The sequence below is a fragment of the Alosa sapidissima genome, chromosome 3 (genome assembly GCF_018492685.1).
Source record: "Alosa sapidissima isolate fAloSap1 chromosome 3, fAloSap1.pri, whole genome shotgun sequence".
Classification (NCBI taxonomy): Eukaryota; Metazoa; Chordata; class Actinopteri; order Clupeiformes; family Clupeidae; genus Alosa; species Alosa sapidissima.
The window spans coordinates 18082283-18101155 of record NC_055959.1 but is presented as its reverse complement, the minus strand read 5'-3'; the positions used below and the strand labels follow the sequence as shown (position 1 = coordinate 18101155).

Sequence of the window (18873 nt, the reverse complement as noted above, 5' to 3'; positions counted from 1 at the left end):
AAACAAGTTATTGAGTAAGGTGTGATAGTATTTAGTAATGCAACATTTGACCAGTTTCTCATGTATAACTGGGCTTGGCTAAATATTTCCCAAAAGTTTCTAATAAAGAAGAATAGTAAGAAAGACTGTTAAAATACTCACATTGCCACCCAATGACTCCAACTCATATGATTTGCCTTCAACGACTACCACTGCTGTTCCACATTTCTCCAGTCGTGATGCAGATGCTTTGCTGACCCACACCTCAAGTAGCAGTTTACAGAGTTGTGCCTTGTTCTCATCATTTGCAAGGAAGAGTTTGAAGTCACTCGGCTTCCTTGTTGCAGGACCACCTATGATGTACCGCTGGGACACGCCACAACACAATCGCTCCTGAGCTTTGACAGAATCATCATGGTAGGAGTGCTTCTTAGCCACCATATAGTCAAGGGACTGGAGACAAATTCCCTCGAATGTTGGTGGGAGGTTTAAGAGGTCAGAGAGAGACGTTGATTGGGAGGATGAAAGAGTGCATTGCCATCCTGGATGTTGAAAGCATACTTCGGATAAGGCACATCTTCAGGAGCATCTTCCAATAAGTAGTGAAGCATTGCAGCCAGTTCCTCCCAGCCTAGGCACAGCTGATGGGTTCTTCATAAGACCAACAAGGCTGCAATGCTTCACTACTTGATGGAAGATGCTCTTGAAGATGTGCCTTATCCGAAGTATGCTTTCTACATCCAGGATGGCAATGCACTCTTCCATGCATTGATGAACCTCCCACCAACGTTCGAGGGAATTTGTCTTCAGTCCCTTGACCATATGGTGGCTAAGAAGCATTTTGTCTTCTCAACAGACTGCTACCATGATGATTCTGTCAAAGCTCAGGAGCGATTGTGTTGTGGCGTGTCCCAGCGGTACATCATAGGTGGTCCTGCAACAAGGAAGCCGAGTGACTTCAAACTCTTCCTTGCAAATGATGAGAACAAGACAAAACTCTGTAAACTGCTACTTGAGGTGTGGGTCAGCAAAGCATCTGCATCACGGCTGGAGAAATGTGGAACAGCAGTGGTAGTCGTTGAAGGCAAATCATATCAGTTGGAGTCATCGGGTGGCAATGTGAGTATTTTAACAGTCTTTCTCACTATTCTTCTTTATTAGAAACTTTTGGGAAATATTTAGCCAAGCCCAGCTATACATGAGAAACTGATCAAATGTATTACTGTATACTATCACACCTTACTCAATAACTTGTTTCAGGTGACCACATGTGAGATACCTCAGGTGGAGTCAACCCAGGAACAGACTGACAGCCAGATTGTTCTGCACCTGCTGTATGCCGCTCAACTGGGGCACAAGGTGGCTGTGGTGAGGACTCCAGACACAGACATTTTCTTCATCCTCCTACACCACGCCTAATCCGCCCCGCTGACCATTTACGTCGACATTGGGACCAGAAAGCACAGGCGGATCCTAAATGTCAGCGAACTGGCAGAATGTTAGGGGGCAGACTACTGCACAACAATACTCGGCCTGTACGTCTTCACAGTGGAAGACGTTACAAGTGCCTTTAGAGGCAAAGGGAACGTTGGACCTCTGAAAAAGCTACAGAGTAATCCAAAGTACCATGCGGCCTTCAAGTGAATATTTTTAGTCAGATATTCTGTAGCATGTAATGGCAATTAATGCTGAACATAGATATTGATACATTGTGACTTTGTAATACTATAATTATTTATGTCCTCAGAAAACTTGGTGATCAGTGGTCTGTGGAGCCAGATGTGGTGGAGGACATCGAGGCATTTAGATTGTGTAATGTATGGCCAGGCCCGTGAAAAATCTGTGAACAACATGCGCAGCATCATAGTGAAAAAAAATGATTGGAGAGGATGAGACGCTTACCACCAGATCCAAGGTGGATCTGTCCCAGCTCCTGCACTGCAGAGACAACCTGGTCCCACAGATCAACCGTGTCAACCACCGTCTGGCCATCTACAAGAGAGCAGCCACACCGATATTCTGGTGTCCCAAGCCCCATGATCCTGGTCAAGGCTGGGAAAAGACTGAAGAGGGTACCCTGGAACCAGTGTGTTGTGGACCTATCCTCCCCACTTCACTCACTGGCTTGCTGGAGGAAACAGTCGAGGAGATGGATGGAGATGGTGAAGAAGACAAGGAGCAAGAGATTGATTATGAAGACCTGTCGTATTATATATAGACATCATTGCCCTTGACCTTTTGACCTTTCATTAGAATCACTCTTTTCTATTTCAGTTTATTCTAATGGGGATTTGTTATACCCTATTCAGAGATTCAGAGAGATTTATTCATCACATACATAGTTATATTAGTATATAACAAGCAGTGAAATATAAGTCTGGTTAGCTTCATGACTGTGTAAAGTAGAAATAATCTAAGTAAACAGTTAAGATTAAAAGCAGAAGTTAATAATACATAATTCAAAAATAGAATAATAAAGTGACATGAAATAAATAATAATAATAATAATAATGTTATTAAAATGGGATGGAGTCCATGGTGTTCATAAGAGTTGGCATGTCCATGTTGAGGAGTCTAATGGCCTGAGGGAAATAGCTTTTCCTCAGTCTCTCAGTTTTGGCCTTCAAGCTGCAGAAGCGCTTGCCTGACTTCAACAAACTGAACAGACAGTTACTGGGATGGGTGGAGTCCTTTATGATTTTAGTGGCTCTGTTCTTGCAACGGCTGATGTATATATCATGCAGGGAGGGGAGAGAAGTCCTAGAGATGCGCTCGGCTGAGCGCACCACTCTCTGCAAGGCGTTGCGGTCTTTCTCAGTGCTGTTGGCATACCACACAGTGATACACTGCGTCAGTATACTCTCTATGACCCCAGTGTAAAAAGTTTTTAAAATCACTGGGGGGAACCTGAATTTCCAGAGTTGTCTTAGATGGTACATTCATTGTCTGGCCTTTTTAACCTGAGCTTGGATGTGAGTAGCCCAGGTCAAGTCCTCAGAGATGTGTACTCCCAGATATTTAAAACTGCTAACTCTCTCTACCTGTGTTCCATCAATCAAGAGAGGGGTGCAAGTCTGCTGCTATATTTGACTATATGAGTGTTTTTCTGTTTTGTTTCAATAAATATAATACCAATATAACGGTTTGAATAGTAACTCCTTACTATGGGAGATGTTCATTTGGACCAACATGTGACAATATTTCAAGTAGGGATCATCAACATTTGCTTATTAGACATCTTAAAGACTGTAAAAATACAAAAGTTAGAAAACATATATCAATAGGGTCCATAGGGGAGGAGTTCCAGTGATCCAATGTCACCGATTTTTTACATTTTTTGGTGTTTATTAGAGTTTTAATACCACCATACATCATCTAATCATGACAATCCTTGTATCTATCAATTCCTCATGGAAAGACGAAGACAAATTGGGGTGGATTGTGTCTGTAGGATGTATTGTTCAGATTCTATGTAGATTTAAAGTTTTCAATTTTTACAGCCGAAAATCAAGCACAACCACAAAAGATTATACAAAAAAACACATATGGGACAATAATTTGTGTGGGGAACATCAAAATTCCTTTTCTAAACACCTTAAGGATTACAAAAAACTAGGTTAAAAAAAATATACCTTTCGGGTGCAGGTGAACCCCACCTTCCTACCCTACTAACTCTTGTCTTACACTGGTCTTACACTTAAAATCATGGCACTTTTGTGAAGATATTTTTTTCAGATTATAAATTCTGGTAGCTTCTAGTTCAACTGCAACAAGGTCATGGCATGGGTTTGTAACGGCAGGCAGAGATAGTGATGAAAAATATATTTGCCCTGTACTAAAGCATCTAGCTAATTTAAATATACTGTGTACAGACTCAAACATGTGTTACATCTGGCTCATCTATCTGGATTAACTCTCAGTGATTGTAACATGGGAGACACTTTTCTTTGAAATTATACATACCAGTATTCTTTGATATGTTCTCTTATTCCAACTCTCAGTGATTGCACAATGGGAGAGACTTTTCTTTAAAATGATTTATTCCTTGATATGCTCTCTTGTTCCAACCGATTTTGGCCTTTCCATCCTGCATCAAATTTATTTAGGAAATCCCCATTTTATTGTGTAAAAAGTGTTGTGTTATGTCTTCAAGAAAAGTCAGAAAATGTTTCTCGGTATTATTATATGTGCTTCTAACCTATGAGGAGGGTGTAAGATTAGCATTGTTAGTTGCTTTTAAAGTCTATAATGTGCAAAGATTATTTAAAAGACAGGCCTATACAAAGCAAACCACTTCATGTAAATGTACGTGTTCTCAACAACAAGCTGTTGACTAAACCTAAATCCCAACATGCATACACATACCAGTGTATCACTGTACTCTGACTTGAATCTTCGACAGTAGGCTGTTATATCAACGTTATACCAAGGGCACCAGTATGACTGATTCCTAACACTGATGGTCATTCCTGGGTTCCACTTGGGATTAAAAATGTGTAAGCATTTCATGTCCTCGTGTTGATACCGGATCTTTGGTTAATTTTAGCTGTCTTTGCAGTGTGCACCATATTCCAGTGCAATGCAACACCCGTGTTCAGTAAATTTAAGGTACATCTGACCTGGATTCCAAGTAGAACGTAACGCAGATTGGACGGTCCATCTTGTCAACATGGACAGAGGCAACATTATTGCAAGCTGGGAAGATGTCTCCACACTTTCACCATGAGGTAGGCATTGAGATTTTGCAACTGACAGAAATGACTAATCAATCAAAATTGTTTAACTACAGCATCTCGAGGTACATTTCTAAACCATGTAACGTATAGGCCTCCACATTTAACAACGCAAAATTGGTTACTTATTGCACACTGACTACATGTCAGACACCCCTTGACATAAGAACACAGTATGCTAAGGTGACAAATGCTAACCTCCCCTTTAAGAGCTTATGGCTTATTGGTGCATAGGGAAAGAATTGGAATTACGTGATTGGCTAGATCGTCGCTGACATATTATATGTGCGCGTTGAAGTGTCGCGTTAGGACCTCACTCACTTGTTTTCTCCATTTCTGTTGTCTAATTTTTGCCTGAGTGAAAATCTGCTGCTCCAGTCGTGGAATATTTATTGAGCGCGCATGAGGATCGAGGAAGCCATTCAAAACTGAACAGAAAGCTTCGGAGTAGGCCGTGTAGTCGAAAGGATCAGACACATACTGTTGTTTCAGGTAGTGCACATTCATATTTCATGAAATTCAGCCCTTTTGAAAGAAAGGTCTTTTCATATTGTTCATCAATTGAATGTGAGTGTTTAACGTAACTGCGTAATGATGCCGTTCCAGAATATTCCATTGTGAAAGCAAGTGAATGTTAAACATTAAGTTCGTGTGTTGAAATCTTACATTATTTGTAAATGCCTATTTGGAAAAGTGAAAAATCATCTTCACTGGCATATTTTCGAATTGCCTGTGCTTAAAAAGTAGCTAGTTGACATTACCCAAATTCGTTTTTCCTTGGCTGCACAAGCAGGGTTGGAACATTCGCGCAATCCAATTTGACAACATTTCGTAACATTTCTCGGTGTAATAGGTTTATCTTCAGATCGAAAGAGGTGGGAATGGACCCGCGGAAAGTGACTGAATTGAAGGCCTTCGTGCATCTGTGCAATGATAATCCCTCCGTGTTGCACCTGCCTGAGCTGGGTTTTCTCCGGACCTGGTTGCAGGGGTTAGTAGCCAATGTCTTTTTCTGCCATTTTAGTTCATCTTACTTCCTCTAACTGCAGATGAACGGAGTCATTCAGTCTCACGAGAATATGTGTAAAGATATAAATAATTAAAATATAATTGGCTAGCTATGTGTTTTGCAGTGAAAGGTATGCAGTCCCGCCTATTTGAAGTTGTATCTTCAGTGTTATTATAGAATTTGCTGTCAGGGTATCAGGTGGTCTAGATGTAGCATGAGCTCTCTCTTCGTGCCTTGGGTGGATAATTCAATGGGAGCATATCAAATTATGAGCAGCATGATGTTACTAGACCCCCAAAAATAAGGTGCATGTTTACTTTCAGCTTGGGAGCTACTATCCCCCCAGCCCCCAGCAATGAGTCCTCGTGCAAGGTAATGTTGAATTCTTATGCTTTTCTGATGGAAACACCTTTGGTTATCTGGAATTCTCACTGCCACTGACGGGTGTATGTTGTGTCCAGGGGGGATGCCCATGTGGACCACCACCAACCACGTCAAAGCCAGCAGCTGAGCCAAGCCCACCATCAGAGAGTGAGGAGAGCGAGCTAGGTATGTAGTTCAGGGAGGACATTTGTTTAAAGGATATTGCGTTTTTGTTTTATAAAATATTTTCTTTTATCTGTCATTCGACCTGCAGTGTATCCTACCTGTATATTTGTATTATTTTTCCACAGAGATAGACAACGAAGGAGTTATTGAGCCAGACACAGATGCACCCCAGGAAATGGGAGACTTTGAAAACCTTGAGGTACAGTAAATGTTGTCTGAATATGGATAGTAAAGGCTTTTCAAATTGTATATAGCACTTGAAACACTACTTTTTAGATATTAGCTAGAAGATGCTTTAGTACAGGGCAAGAGATAGAATGTGTTGGTGTTACCTAATTATGTCTTGAAGAAGTGATTCGGCTGGAACTAAAACTCATTGATTAGGGGACGTGCCCCAGGCCATAAACATTGTACGGGAGTGGTTTGATGTCCCTATTATTGATGTCCCTTGTTTTACTTATATTGTTATACTTAAATGTCTGTTATACTGTACCTATGCTATGCTATTGTACAGCAATTGTACATAGATTGTATACAGCAATTGTCTCCTAATTGGAGATTGATTAATCAGGCATTTGTGTAACTCTGCACCATGTATTGTTTTCAGAAATTTCTTGATACTGATGGAAACTTAGAAAGCATTTTACTTCTATCTGTTGTCGTAGTGTATGTGTATTTTCTCCTACAGTAAGTGTCTGTAAAGCATTTGTATAAAACCTGAAGCTGATTTGTTTTGACAAATTTGTGCTTCCTTAGGTCACAGAGGACATGATGGACCAGGCAAATGCTAAGAAAATGGAGGCAATTGAAGTCCTGGGAGAAGGTGCATGATCATATTTCACATTGTGCTTTTGCAAGTAGCTGCTGTTTAAAGGAAAATGTCCCATATGGAGCTCCTAAAAGCACAGAGAGGACAACTTTGTCTTTACCTCTTTTGTTTCTATTCTCATCGCAAATTTGACGTAACTTTCTTCTTGTTGTTTCTTGTAGGGGAACTGCAAAAAGCTCTGGACCTCTTCACTGAAGCAATCAAACTCAACCCATGTTTGGCTATCCTCTATGCCAAACGGGCTAGGTAGGAATTAGAAACCACCACAAGCTGTTTAACAGGCCATTTATTTAGATGTATTAATTTTGCATGCTACGATTGTATAACATCTAATGATTCTCTCTTCCAGTGTGTATATCAAGATGCAGAAGCCGAATGCTGCCATAAGAGACTGTGACCGAGCCATCGACATCAACCCAGACTCTGCACAGCCGTACAAGTGGAGAGGAAAGGCCCACAGGTGTGTCCAGGACTACTTATGCAGCATTTGCCTGGCTGTGTGGTAACATCGTAGAGTGAGTATGTGTGACCGCTCTGCCTTGCCTTTCTTAGGTTGCTGGGCCATTGGGAGGAGGCTGCTAAGGACCTGGCTATGGCCTGCAAGCTTGACTACGACGATGATGCCAGCACCATGCTGAAAGAAGTCCAGCCCAGGGTGTGTGTCCTTTCATTCTCAGGCCTCATGTTGGGGACAAGGCTCCTCTCACCATGAAGCCAAGCTATGTTGTTTCTAATGGTATACCTGAATTGGTGTACAGAGTTTCCTCAGACTTTCTCCAAACTCTAGCAGGCCTGTTCTTTTAATGGAAGTATGACCTGCACATTTGCATCCAAATGAAAACATTCGGAAAGGTGAATAGGCCACTGAACAAGATTAAAATCCGAAGGGAGTTGTGTGCTAGGTAAATGCACTGTTGAGTTGCTGTCATGCATACCAATGCTATCTTTGGCAAGTTGGAAACAGATGGACTTGCCATTTTAGATTCTGGCAGTTGAGGAACATGTCATTGATAATTCATGGCTTGTAAAGTGTCCTGGGAGTTAAAGGAGAATACAGATGTAGGATCATGTAGATTATGCTACAAATACTGTTAATTAATGACGAGTATTTCATTAACCATTATATGTGAGAAGACTACACTGAGTAAGAGTGTATTGTGTCAGCAGCCATCTTGCTAAAAAAAAAAATTGCCATTGGTTTCCTGAACAGGCTAACAAAATCATTGAGCACCGGCGCAAATACGAGCGCAAGCGCGAGGAGCGCGAGATCAAGGAGAGGCAGGAGCGGGTGAAGAAAGCCAGAGAGGAGCACGAGAGAGCCCAGAGGGTGAGTTGGCCAAATGATCTGAGCTGATCAAAGGCCATGACATTGAGACAAATCATATACTCTGACTAGTACAGATAGTACTGGTATAAAAGTAGCAGTGCTTTTGTAACCGAGAGACGTACCTGTTTACAGGAGCAGGAGGCCAGACAACAGGCAGGTGGGGCTGGTGGCTTCCCAGGATTCCCAGGTAAAAGATGAAGGCCCAACTGACAAAACTAACATGTTATTTCCACAATTGTGTATCTGTGATGTTTGGAGACAAACAACCAGTTCAGACACCTTGTAAACATGATGACACTAGCAATTGAACTGTGACCTGAAATACAGAAGTGTTGTTCATGTGGCTTCTGTAACTATTCCCAGGTGGTGCCGGTGGCTTCCCAGGTGGTGCCGGTGGCTTCCCAGGTGCTGCCGGTGGCTTCCCAGGTGGTCCCGGTGGCTTCCCAGGTGGCATCCCTGGTTTGGACAAACTTCTCAGTGACCCGGAGGTGCTCATGGCCATGAAGGTACAGCATCCTGTAATCAGTGCCATTCATGCCATTTCTGTAAATGCTTTGCAGCATTGTGCACCTTTTATGCAAGGTGGGCTGTAACATTGTGATTGTGTGCATCCTAGGACCCAGATGTAATGGCGGCCTTCCAGGACGTGGCTCAGAACCCCGCTAACATTGCCAAGTACCAGAGCAATCCCAAGATCATGGCCCTCATTGCCAAACTGAGCTCCAAGTTCGGTGGAGCACAACCGTAGGGTGGGAGAGGGCAGCAATGATGGGGGGGGGGGGGGGGGGGAAAGGTGGGATGGGTAGACGAGGTGAGGTGGGACGAGTGATGTTGGTGAAGATGGAGTTTGAGTGTGGAGGTAGGACCGGGTATGTGATGGCTTTCCAGCTGTGCGTCATTTTAGTGGGAAGGGGGGTTATATGGAAAGGTCAAAGGAGACTGAAGCAGGTGGGCTTAGCCATATGCATGCAGTACAACCCCACAGGTGGTTCTTTGGCACTGAATGGGGTGGCAGGTGCAGTAAAGTAATTCTTAACATGGGGCCAGCCTGCTTTAGGCATACAGCATTTCCTTTTTACAAATTAACAGACAGTGGTGCAGGACTCAAACCAAACCTTTTTTTGGGAATAATTTTGAATTCAATGAGACATGCACACTCATCTTTTCTACTCCGTTAGGGGTAGGATAAACGATCAGGGTGGACTTAATCTAGTAGAAACAATGTGACGTGAAAATTAGCAAATCTCTGGTCGTCGAACAGATATAGATTTCTGTCTCGTGTCAGAGATGGTCTGTTTGCAGTGGGTCTCGGGTGAACTACTCTTCCCCTCAGGATTTTCTTTTACATGTTTTACTTATCTTCACTGTAATGTAACATATTCCCCATCTGTCTTTCTTGCTCCAAAAAGCAAAAATGAGATGTATACCTGTTTGCAATCATTAAAAGACTATTTCTGATTGATGCAAAAACATTTGAGTTCTTTTCACTTTTGCTCACAAAAAAAAACGCCTGAGGATGTAAACCCATACATATTTATGTGTTCTTGTCACAAGACCCTTAAATACTTTGTGTTTCACTAGTTTTTTGTATTAAGTAAACACTGATGTACAAGTTAATGTTTTTTAAGAGTCAAATGGTCAATAAGTCAAGCCTGCTTAAAAAATGTGGACAACTTTGTGATTTTGATTGCCTTTTCTAATAAGGACATGCTGACATCAAACTGTGGCTATGGTGAGAGAGCAGTACTACACTAATCCTCTTCAGGTTTTTTTTTCTTTTGCTGGATTAAAGCTTCTCAGCAGGCCAGACGGGCTGTGGGCATTACCCAAGGTCACCATGTCGAAGCACTCCAACAATAGTATTGAGTTTGGTCGTGTGACCATGAGCCATGGATGTAAGTCCATAAAGTTTGAACTGTCAAAGTAGACAGAAGTGAAATCAGTGTGTATGAATACATACCATCTGTTTGTAAAGCACATTCAGTTATTACATTCTTCCCTTAAAGTTATTAAAACTTGCCATACTTGCTACTTCCTTCATTTCAATCTCAACATAAAGCTTGAGCATTAGTATTCTGAATCATATCCACAGAATAGGGCCATTGTATAGCCAGGACTGAAATTTGAGAAATAGCCCTGGAAAAAATGTGGTAGGCATTTTTTAGGAAAATTACTTCATGGGTTGTTTCTATATGATTTTAGGTGCTGAATCCATTTCTGTTGTATAACAAGCTGTAAAAGTCACTGTTTAGTCATGAATTATAAAAAAAAAATGGCTGCCCAAGAGAAAGTCAAGAAAGAAACAAGCAAAAAGTGTGTGGTACAGTTAAAATCTTAAGTTGATTAAAACAATATTGTACATTTATAGGTTCTTCAAACATGCAAACGTTGCAAAATATAACAGTTATGAATACATCCTCAGTTCTTTAACCCTTTAAAGGAGAACATGAGACGTTACCAGATCAGGTGATGAACTGAACCAATAAATTCATAACCATGGACGGATTATGAACTTTCGGGCCCCTGGGCCTAGATGTATTAAGGGGAGGCAATGACTCCATGCAATGGCTTGGGCTTCAAGGCCCCCTGACCCCTTGGGCCCCCGGGCCCGGTAGGCCCGTCCAGTAATCCATCCCTGTTCATAACAGTTAAAGAACGCTATGTTATAGGTGAGGTCACTCAATGTTAACCAATGTCAACACGTATAGTCTACTGTGCCTCACTGGCGATAACGGACAACTGTGTCTTGTACTAAACTACCATCAGAGTCATGAACACAAGCTGAAAACCTTGCAGAAGTTGAATACTGGCTTGTTTCTAGAGTCTAGCTTACTTGCCGCGAGACGACAACACAGAGCAGGCAGGGTCCTGGCGAGCTCTTAGTGTCTAGGCTGTCTTTCACTTTTTTCTCGTTTTTTGCTTCTTTTTGCTGGCTCTGTCATGACGAATGTCTGAGAAACTCCATCGCTACCTTACCCCGCCGGCCCAAAGTTGCAAGGGTGGTTTTTCCGCTCACAGGCGCTAGGAGGAAGCGAGACGGCCACCAAAAAAAGGTCGAAAAAAGTCATATAACCATTCCAATGACTCTGAAGCTGTTAGGTTAAGGTAAATTAAGGTAAATAACGCAAAAAAACCTGCATAGTTCGCCTTTAAGTGATGGGGCCAGTAGCCTGATGCCTTTTATGCTTAAGAAATAGCTTCCACGAGTCAGTGTGCTTGGACAGTGCACGGCCCTCTGCTTGACCCTGAAACAGACAAACAGTTCTTTCTAGACATAAAATGTGTAGCCACGGAAGGCAGCAGCTCAATAACTGCTTCTGGAGCATGAGAGGGGCATAGAGACTCCTGCTGGCATTCTTTGATGCCACCATATTCTGGCACAATAAAGTATCTGCTGTAAAACACCCTCAGTCTGTCTTGTGCAGGAATTGGGTGGATGGCATGCTTCATTGTGGTGTGTTTCATTATTTCCTGTCTCAGAATAGGAGCGCAATGAGGAGGCACTACCATGGGTCGAATTATTGTGGAAGGTAGGGGTGAATGAACTGTAGCCTTTTGTAATAATTTGGAGTACCTATGATTGTGCATGTTCACTAATTGCTGAGGTAAGTAGTAAGGTGTGGGGGTGTGCAAAGGTATGTGCTTGCCAGAGCATTATGTACAGCAGGAATAGGCAAGAAATAGTCAAATGGGCTGTGTAAGCTGCATGTGTGGTCAACTCAGGCAAAACTGGAGTAGACAGAGCTACCACACTGGGGCTAAGAGGGGGCGTCATGAGTAACAGTTGCCATTATAAAAGTCACAGGCTTACACAGCCTGCGGAAAGAGAGGCGTGGAGCTTCATTCTGACGTTGGGAGACTAACAGTATCTTGACTGATGTCCGCCCTGTGCTTGTCTGACGTTGGAATTCAGCAGGACGCAGCAGCACCCTTGAAGAGCACGAGCATGTTGTTGCGTGTCCAAACTCTGACACTGGGGGTGGAGACGGGCTGAGGCTGGGGGGCCAGAGTCTGCTTAGAGGCTGACCTATGCCAGGGTAGCATACTCAAGGACAGCTATGCAGAGGGCTGCCCAACTTGGTCCACCTTGCATGGAATAAGCGACTGAAAAGCTGTTGCATCCATCATAGTGCTCAGAAAATGCCCGGCACGAAAAGGCCGTCAGGACAACACCTGAGGCAGGGTTGGGGTGAGAGCTTGGCATGACTGCCCACATGCATGAGCATTGCTTAAAGCAAGGAAATTATCTGTGCCTGAACTTGGCAAACATTTCTGAAGCAGTCATATATGTCTTGAAATTGTAAATGGCACGGCCTACGCCAAAACACATTAAGCCCTGCATAAGCCTTCTCAGGGAGCAATAGGTTTACTGCTGACCTTATGTGGCTGGCGAGGTAGGCAACCACCACCTCCACTACTTTGGAAAACCAACCTCATCAGCCTTATGGAGTGCACAAGCAGAGCACTAGATCGTATGGGTGAACTCCAAATAGGCCAGGTGTGGATGTTCATGCTTCGTGGAGCAAGGCCCGAAGAAGCAACTATCCTTCCTGTTGTTGTCCACAGTCAGCGGTGCTTTACTACATTTCTGATTTGAGTCTGCAGATTTCAATTCCAAACCATATTTTTTAAGGTCGTTTCCTTAAAATTTGTTTTTCCTCACATTCTGAAACATTTCAATAGCACTTGCCTACATCAAGCTCTCCAGATTTACTCCTATATATCAGAGTCTTTCTAATGACGAGACACATCACTCAAAGAATCTCCCATAGAAATGTATGGGGTTAGTTTGTAACGCAAACATGGCAGTTGTCTACACATATTCCGACACTTCCGCCGACAAAAGTTGACATGTGAATACATCATGCCAATCATGTGTTGTGATCTCGCAGCTGGAGCGAGGTTGGTGTCGTGCCTTGCACACATGCAGTTCTGCCTGAAATTGATGCCCGATAGTGCCCAAAATGCATTTCAATATGTGGAGGGACTTGCCTAAAAGGACTTTGTCTATATTCTGAAGGCTTTTACAGCGGGTTTTGTTTATATATCATAGCTTCAATAGTATAACATTTTGTGTTATGCTGAAAATTGATATTTTAACACTACCGACAGCACTTTTTGATTTAATGAATGATGAGATATCAAAAATTATCCTAGTAAAATGTTTTGTATCTAATGTCAACAAACATTCATTTTGAAGTTGTCATCCAGTGCTCAGAATGGTTTTTGGAAAAGTATGCAAATTAGTGCATGTATACAAAGATAATGACTCATTTCCATATATAACCATAACATTTCAGAAAACTTGCAATACAAAAGTTACTTGAGTTAATGTAAGTCACAAACTAGAAAAGTTTCGTGGTATTAGCTATAAGTTAAAAATGTTACCCTATTCACCTGTAGTGTCTTCCCTATGCCCAATACACATATTGTTTCAATAACAATTGTGAAAAACTGAGACCCTTATTTTAATGTTATACAATGGATTCATATTCAGAAGATATTGAACTTTCAAAATATCCTGTACGACAACTTTTCCTCAAAATTGCCTACAGGGTTACAGAATTCATGGCCCGGACTATTATAGTTTAGTTAGTATAGTATGGAAGGATTTATAACAGCAAATAGTCTACACCTTCTACAGTGTATTAAAAATACATTACATAAAGGAAACTGATGGTTTTCTCTACATTTATGTCCCTACATAAAGAATGACCTAAGATTCCTGCTGGCAAATATTGCCATATGGTGTTATTTTAAGTATAAGAGATGTAAAAGGTCATGGTGTACTGGACAGGAAATCTGCTTTATTTGGAATTTACATCATTGCAAATGTAAACTAAAACAATGAAAAAGAAGCAGTAAAAGAGAAGATGAACACACTTTCATTAGATCACTACATTGTACACCCATTTCAAAATAAAAGAGTGCTATCCAAGAAGCAAGGTTACAGAAGTCACGGAGAGGCCACTAGGTCTACATTTCAAACCTAAATCATGCTCCAAACTTGCACATCTAATGTCCATACCTGGTGGAAGAAAAAAGTAAATGGTATGTTACTAATAACATTTGAGCTCAAGTTCTGAATACACACACACATTTATTTTTTATTGAAAAAGTATATACCCAACTAGTTACTCATGTATAGAATGAGGGATGACATAATGCTATATTAAGTGCAAGACATATGTAGACTTACTTTTGGAACTCCCACTCTCTGTTATCAAGAGGGCAGACCTGCCTGGTCTTCAACCAACGAGAAATGCAGTGGAAATGGAAAGCATGCTGAGGACATAAGAAAACATAAATAAACAAATGCTGCAAACATAAATGTTTAGATTACTAGTTCGATAGAGAGATGTGACATAGCAGGGTGTTTCCATAGTTTTGATTAATTTACACAATAATAATGAATGAATGAATGTCATTGTTGTTTATGCATCAACTCTCTTGCACCAGCTTCTTTACTAGATAAGTTGAACAGACAATACTGCCAGGACTGTATAATCAATGGTAAACTAGGTTTAAAGACCCTGTAAAATTAAATCAGATATGGGAACACCTTGTGTACGTTAGAAAACTATTCATGAAAACATAAAAAGTGATAGTGAATTGTGGAGGCCAGTGTTTGTAGCGTTTGCCTGTCCACAGTGTTTGCCTGCCTTTATATAGATGTATCTACACTGGATGCCAGGATTACGGTAAACTACAATCTTTTTTTGAAACACCTTATGTAGATTAGAAAACTACAGATATTATGAAAAGCCCCCCCCCCCTCCTGGGCTCCCTCTACAGTTGAGGAGAAATTTTATTCCACCCTTCCACCTGGACACAGTACATGTGGATGTGTTTACAAACTGGCAAAGATAACCTCTGAAGAGCCATGTCAACTGACAAGGTAGGATAATATTACCCAATTTCAACAAACAGTAGGCTATGGGCTCTGTGCACTAGCTTAATTGAAGTCAGTAAACCAGTTTCCTGGTAAAACTGAAGAACTCCTCTTCAGGTGATTGTTGTTAGCGATGTCAACGAACAGGAAACTGACTTCAAGTAAGCTAGTGCACAGAGCCCACTGCACAATGGACCATATCCACGAGAGGCTGAATATCTTCAGGCATATGCACGAGAGGCTGAATATCTTGTTTGCCCAATAATAAAAAGTTTGAAACACGTGTAGACCAGTGGTTCTTAACTGGTCTGGCTTTGGGACCCACAATTTCCCATGTTCATTAAAGCCCCCCTTACACTGACATACTTTGGAAAGATTTGGAAAAGATTTTTGAAAAAATACAGTCTCAGACCCTCTCACATCTAAAGACAAGTAGTAGAGTTTTAAGTCACTGACTATGACTTTGCAATGACTAGGGATCTTGCAGGGTCACTATTTACAAGACTGTAACTAAAATCCTTTAAATTATTACCCATCGTGCAATAGATAAACAGGAACTGAAATAATAGCCTACTGAACTCAAAGTCGTATTTTCGTGTTTCTGCAGCATTGTTTCATGCGTGACATCCCTAACCGATATAGAGTTGTTCGGTCACATGGAAGAGCCGACTAAATATGTATAAGAAATTACAAATATTATAAGAACAACAAATAATCATATAGGCTACTGCTGTCGCCTACTTCGCCCCTTCCTGTTTGGTGTTGGAGAGGTCACTATTGGTTTTTATAGTTCACGTCACTATTTGCATGAGCCACGACTAGAAAGACTCCAACTCCTGAGGTCACCTTTCAAAGTGCTTGACAAGTTTGCCTTGTTTCCATGTAGCATTTTAGCTTTGATGGTTTCATGCTCTCATGTACCAGCAATTCACTGCACACCACACACTGAGGTTTCTGTACCATTCCGACCCCCACCCAGAACGGTTCTGCGACCCACTTTTCGGTCCTGACCCACCAGTTAAGAAACACTGGTGTAGAAACTAATTACATTAACAATAATGGCAGCTGCAACACACCTGGCTCTACCAGAAATTAATGGCTGGCTTAAGAGCCTTCTGTGCATATGGTCCATTGCCATGAAGCAATTTGTGATTCTCCAGGTCAGGGGAGAGCAAATTGTAAGTCTGGTTCTGCGTAGATGGCTGGGGCTAGGAAATGCATGCAAAGAAAAACTAGCAAAGGATGCCTCGAACACAGGTGTTTTCATGACTTAGCTCTTATAGAGAGAATTATGTTAACTTCATTCACGCCAGTGTTGCATTGAACACTATAGTGTGATGGTGATACAGCTATGAAGATCAGTCATGCTCTCCTACGTAGTAAGATGTGTAAAACATTTAATCGCAGATGTTTAAAAATGTAACAATTTAACATGTTTCTCAAGTCACTGGGTTATCAGATTTATGAAGACCTTTTGGAGAGCTACTTAGAAACAGGTGGGGAGCTACTGGTAGCTCACAAGCTACCTGTTGGAGACCCCTGTTCTAGGTGGTTAATGGTGACACCCTTTTCTGTGGTATGACAAACTCATACTCTATATCTATTTTTGGTTTATACGGTAAGTAGGGCAAGGGGAAAATGAACCCAACAAAGACTTGCCTAACTATAAAAGATGATACCTGTAATGTAACCAGGATGCAGGTCACAGCAAAGTATATTCAAATACAATTAACTAAGAGGACAGTCTGATACAAGTGTAGGCCTAAAAAGTAGCGGTAATTATTTTTCTTTTTAACACATCACAATTAATCACTTATGTCTTCCATGATCTTGGCATATGTGTAGCTGAGAGGGATAATTCTTACATTGCAGACACCCCACGCTACCGTGCACTCTTCTGATGTCGCTGAGGCCTGATTTGCCTGGCACTCAATGCCTGCAAGAGATAAATATGTCAGTATGTCACACATGAGCCAATCAATCTCTAGCCTACGTTATAAGTTAAACCACTTGACCTCCCAACCCTCGTACTTACAGAGATCCATGATGTGATTCCTGCAAATAGCACAGTTGTCTACTACAATGTCCCAGGCCCACAGTGCAACGGCGTTCCACTGGGGAGGAAAAAGTCACCACCGTTATGTTTGACTGGGGAATTTGTGTTATCACGTTATCCAGTAAATAAGACAAGCCGCTATTTCCTGTATAGCTAAATAAGCCGTATAATTAAAGTACAGGCTGATTTCTTGGTTGCTTAACGTTAGACATTTAATGTTAACGGTTACTATACATGTGTCGAATTATCACCAAACGTTAACGTTACGTTAGTCAACTAGCTTTTCCATAACTGAGTTTACCTGCATAGATGCTACATTGTACACGCTCAGTTGGTAGGGTGGCTATGCTAGCAATTGCTACACTGATGTTACCTGCCCAGGAGACCTGCGGATAACCGATAAAGTCTCCCTGGTCTAATGACGACTTTGTTCACGGTCATACTAGCGCTACCAATTATTAGAAATGCCGAACTTGAGTGAAAATATAATCGTCTTCCTTGTATCAGCTAACAATGCTGGTTAAAGTTAGCCAATGGAAATGCGAATTCACTCCTTCTCTAGCTAAATTAGCTAGAAGCTAGCTGGCTAACGACCATGAACATGAAACAGTTAAGCAAATCAGTTACCACAAATCATAAAAAACAGTTACCACAAATCATACAATGACTGGGGTAATCGTATATCCTTCAATATAGAATACGTAAAGATTACCTTTTTAACTTCAAAACGTTTTTTGCTAGCTCCACTATTTGTTCCGCTGGGAGTATCAACATCCATTGCAGCCGCCATGTTTCTAAAGCCTAAGCTATTTTACTGTCTATGATGCTATGACGGTGTCGTGAGAGCATGCGCAATATCAATGTTCTGCTTCTAGTCATCAGTTTGCCTCGATGGGATTTGTCGTTAAAACATTAAGTGAGCTGACGTTGCCTCGAGTAATTCACAAATTTCAACATCTTCTCTAATTTACGCCGTGCTATTTTCTTTCGTTAGCTTACGATAACCTTCTACGTCGGATCTTCAGAAAACGATAGGTTCTACCGAGATTTGAACTCGGATCGCTGGATTCAGAGTCCAGAGTGCTAACCATTACACCATAGAACCACGTTATGCAGTGTGTAGGAACATATTTAAAAACTATTTCTCGGTCATTTATGTATTTATTCAAAATACCTGTTGAAATTTGGTCTGAACAGTACGCATTGTGCTTTTGTGTCATTTATATTATTCTTTACACAAATAACAATCAACATTGTGACTTTCTGTAAAGTATACAGGTCAGTGTTCGTATAGCTCCTACCCTGATTTCCTTTGTGATTTTGTGCAGAGCCGTGAGGGTGACACCTAGTGGTCAATAGGTAATTTATTTCTACTAAGTGATTTTATATACGCCATTATTCATATATAATATATCATATATTATTTAATTGTACAGGCCATGGTTATCGGCAAACTAGATTAATTCACTGTTAGCTGGTCTGCCTGCTTGTTTGTAGTA

At 41.4% G+C, this 18873-nt stretch overlaps 3 protein-coding genes across 3 annotated transcripts in view; 1 reads left to right on the top strand and 2 right to left on the bottom strand.

Annotated features, from left to right (window-relative positions):
• xpnpep3 (X-prolyl aminopeptidase 3, mitochondrial) overlaps window positions 1-4954 on the bottom strand; it is a 36133-nt gene extending 31179 nt beyond the window's left edge. Inside the window, exon 1 of the mRNA XM_042087955.1 lies at window positions 4599-4954. Within this exon, the coding sequence (XP_041943889.1) occupies window positions 4599-4665 (67 nt within the window). The 5' untranslated portion in view covers window positions 4666-4954. The remainder of the gene's footprint in view (window positions 1-4598) is intronic.
• An 88-nt stretch (window positions 4955-5042) lies between these two features.
• On the top strand, window positions 5043-9201 carry st13 (ST13 Hsp70 interacting protein). Its single transcript, XM_042087972.1, has 13 exons — window positions 5043-5204; window positions 5566-5703; window positions 6045-6093; window positions 6183-6270; window positions 6396-6469; window positions 7027-7093; window positions 7261-7345; window positions 7449-7559; window positions 7652-7754; window positions 8310-8426; window positions 8559-8613; window positions 8790-8932; window positions 9043-9201. The coding sequence occupies exons 2-13, from the start codon at window positions 5594-5596 to the stop codon at window positions 9172-9174; spliced, it is 1134 nt and encodes a 377-aa protein (XP_041943906.1). The 5' UTR covers window positions 5043-5204; window positions 5566-5593; the 3' UTR covers window positions 9175-9201.
• A 5012-nt stretch (window positions 9202-14213) lies between these two features.
• rbx1 (ring-box 1, E3 ubiquitin protein ligase) lies at window positions 14214-18236 on the bottom strand. Its single transcript, XM_042087991.1, has 5 exons — window positions 18087-18236; window positions 17354-17432; window positions 17184-17254; window positions 14626-14711; window positions 14214-14454 (listed from the first exon to the last, which is right to left on the bottom strand). The coding sequence occupies exons 1-5, from the start codon at window positions 18162-18164 to the stop codon at window positions 14442-14444; spliced, it is 327 nt and encodes a 108-aa protein (XP_041943925.1). The 5' UTR covers window positions 18165-18236; the 3' UTR covers window positions 14214-14441.
• Window positions 18237-18873: the final 637 nt, after the last annotated feature.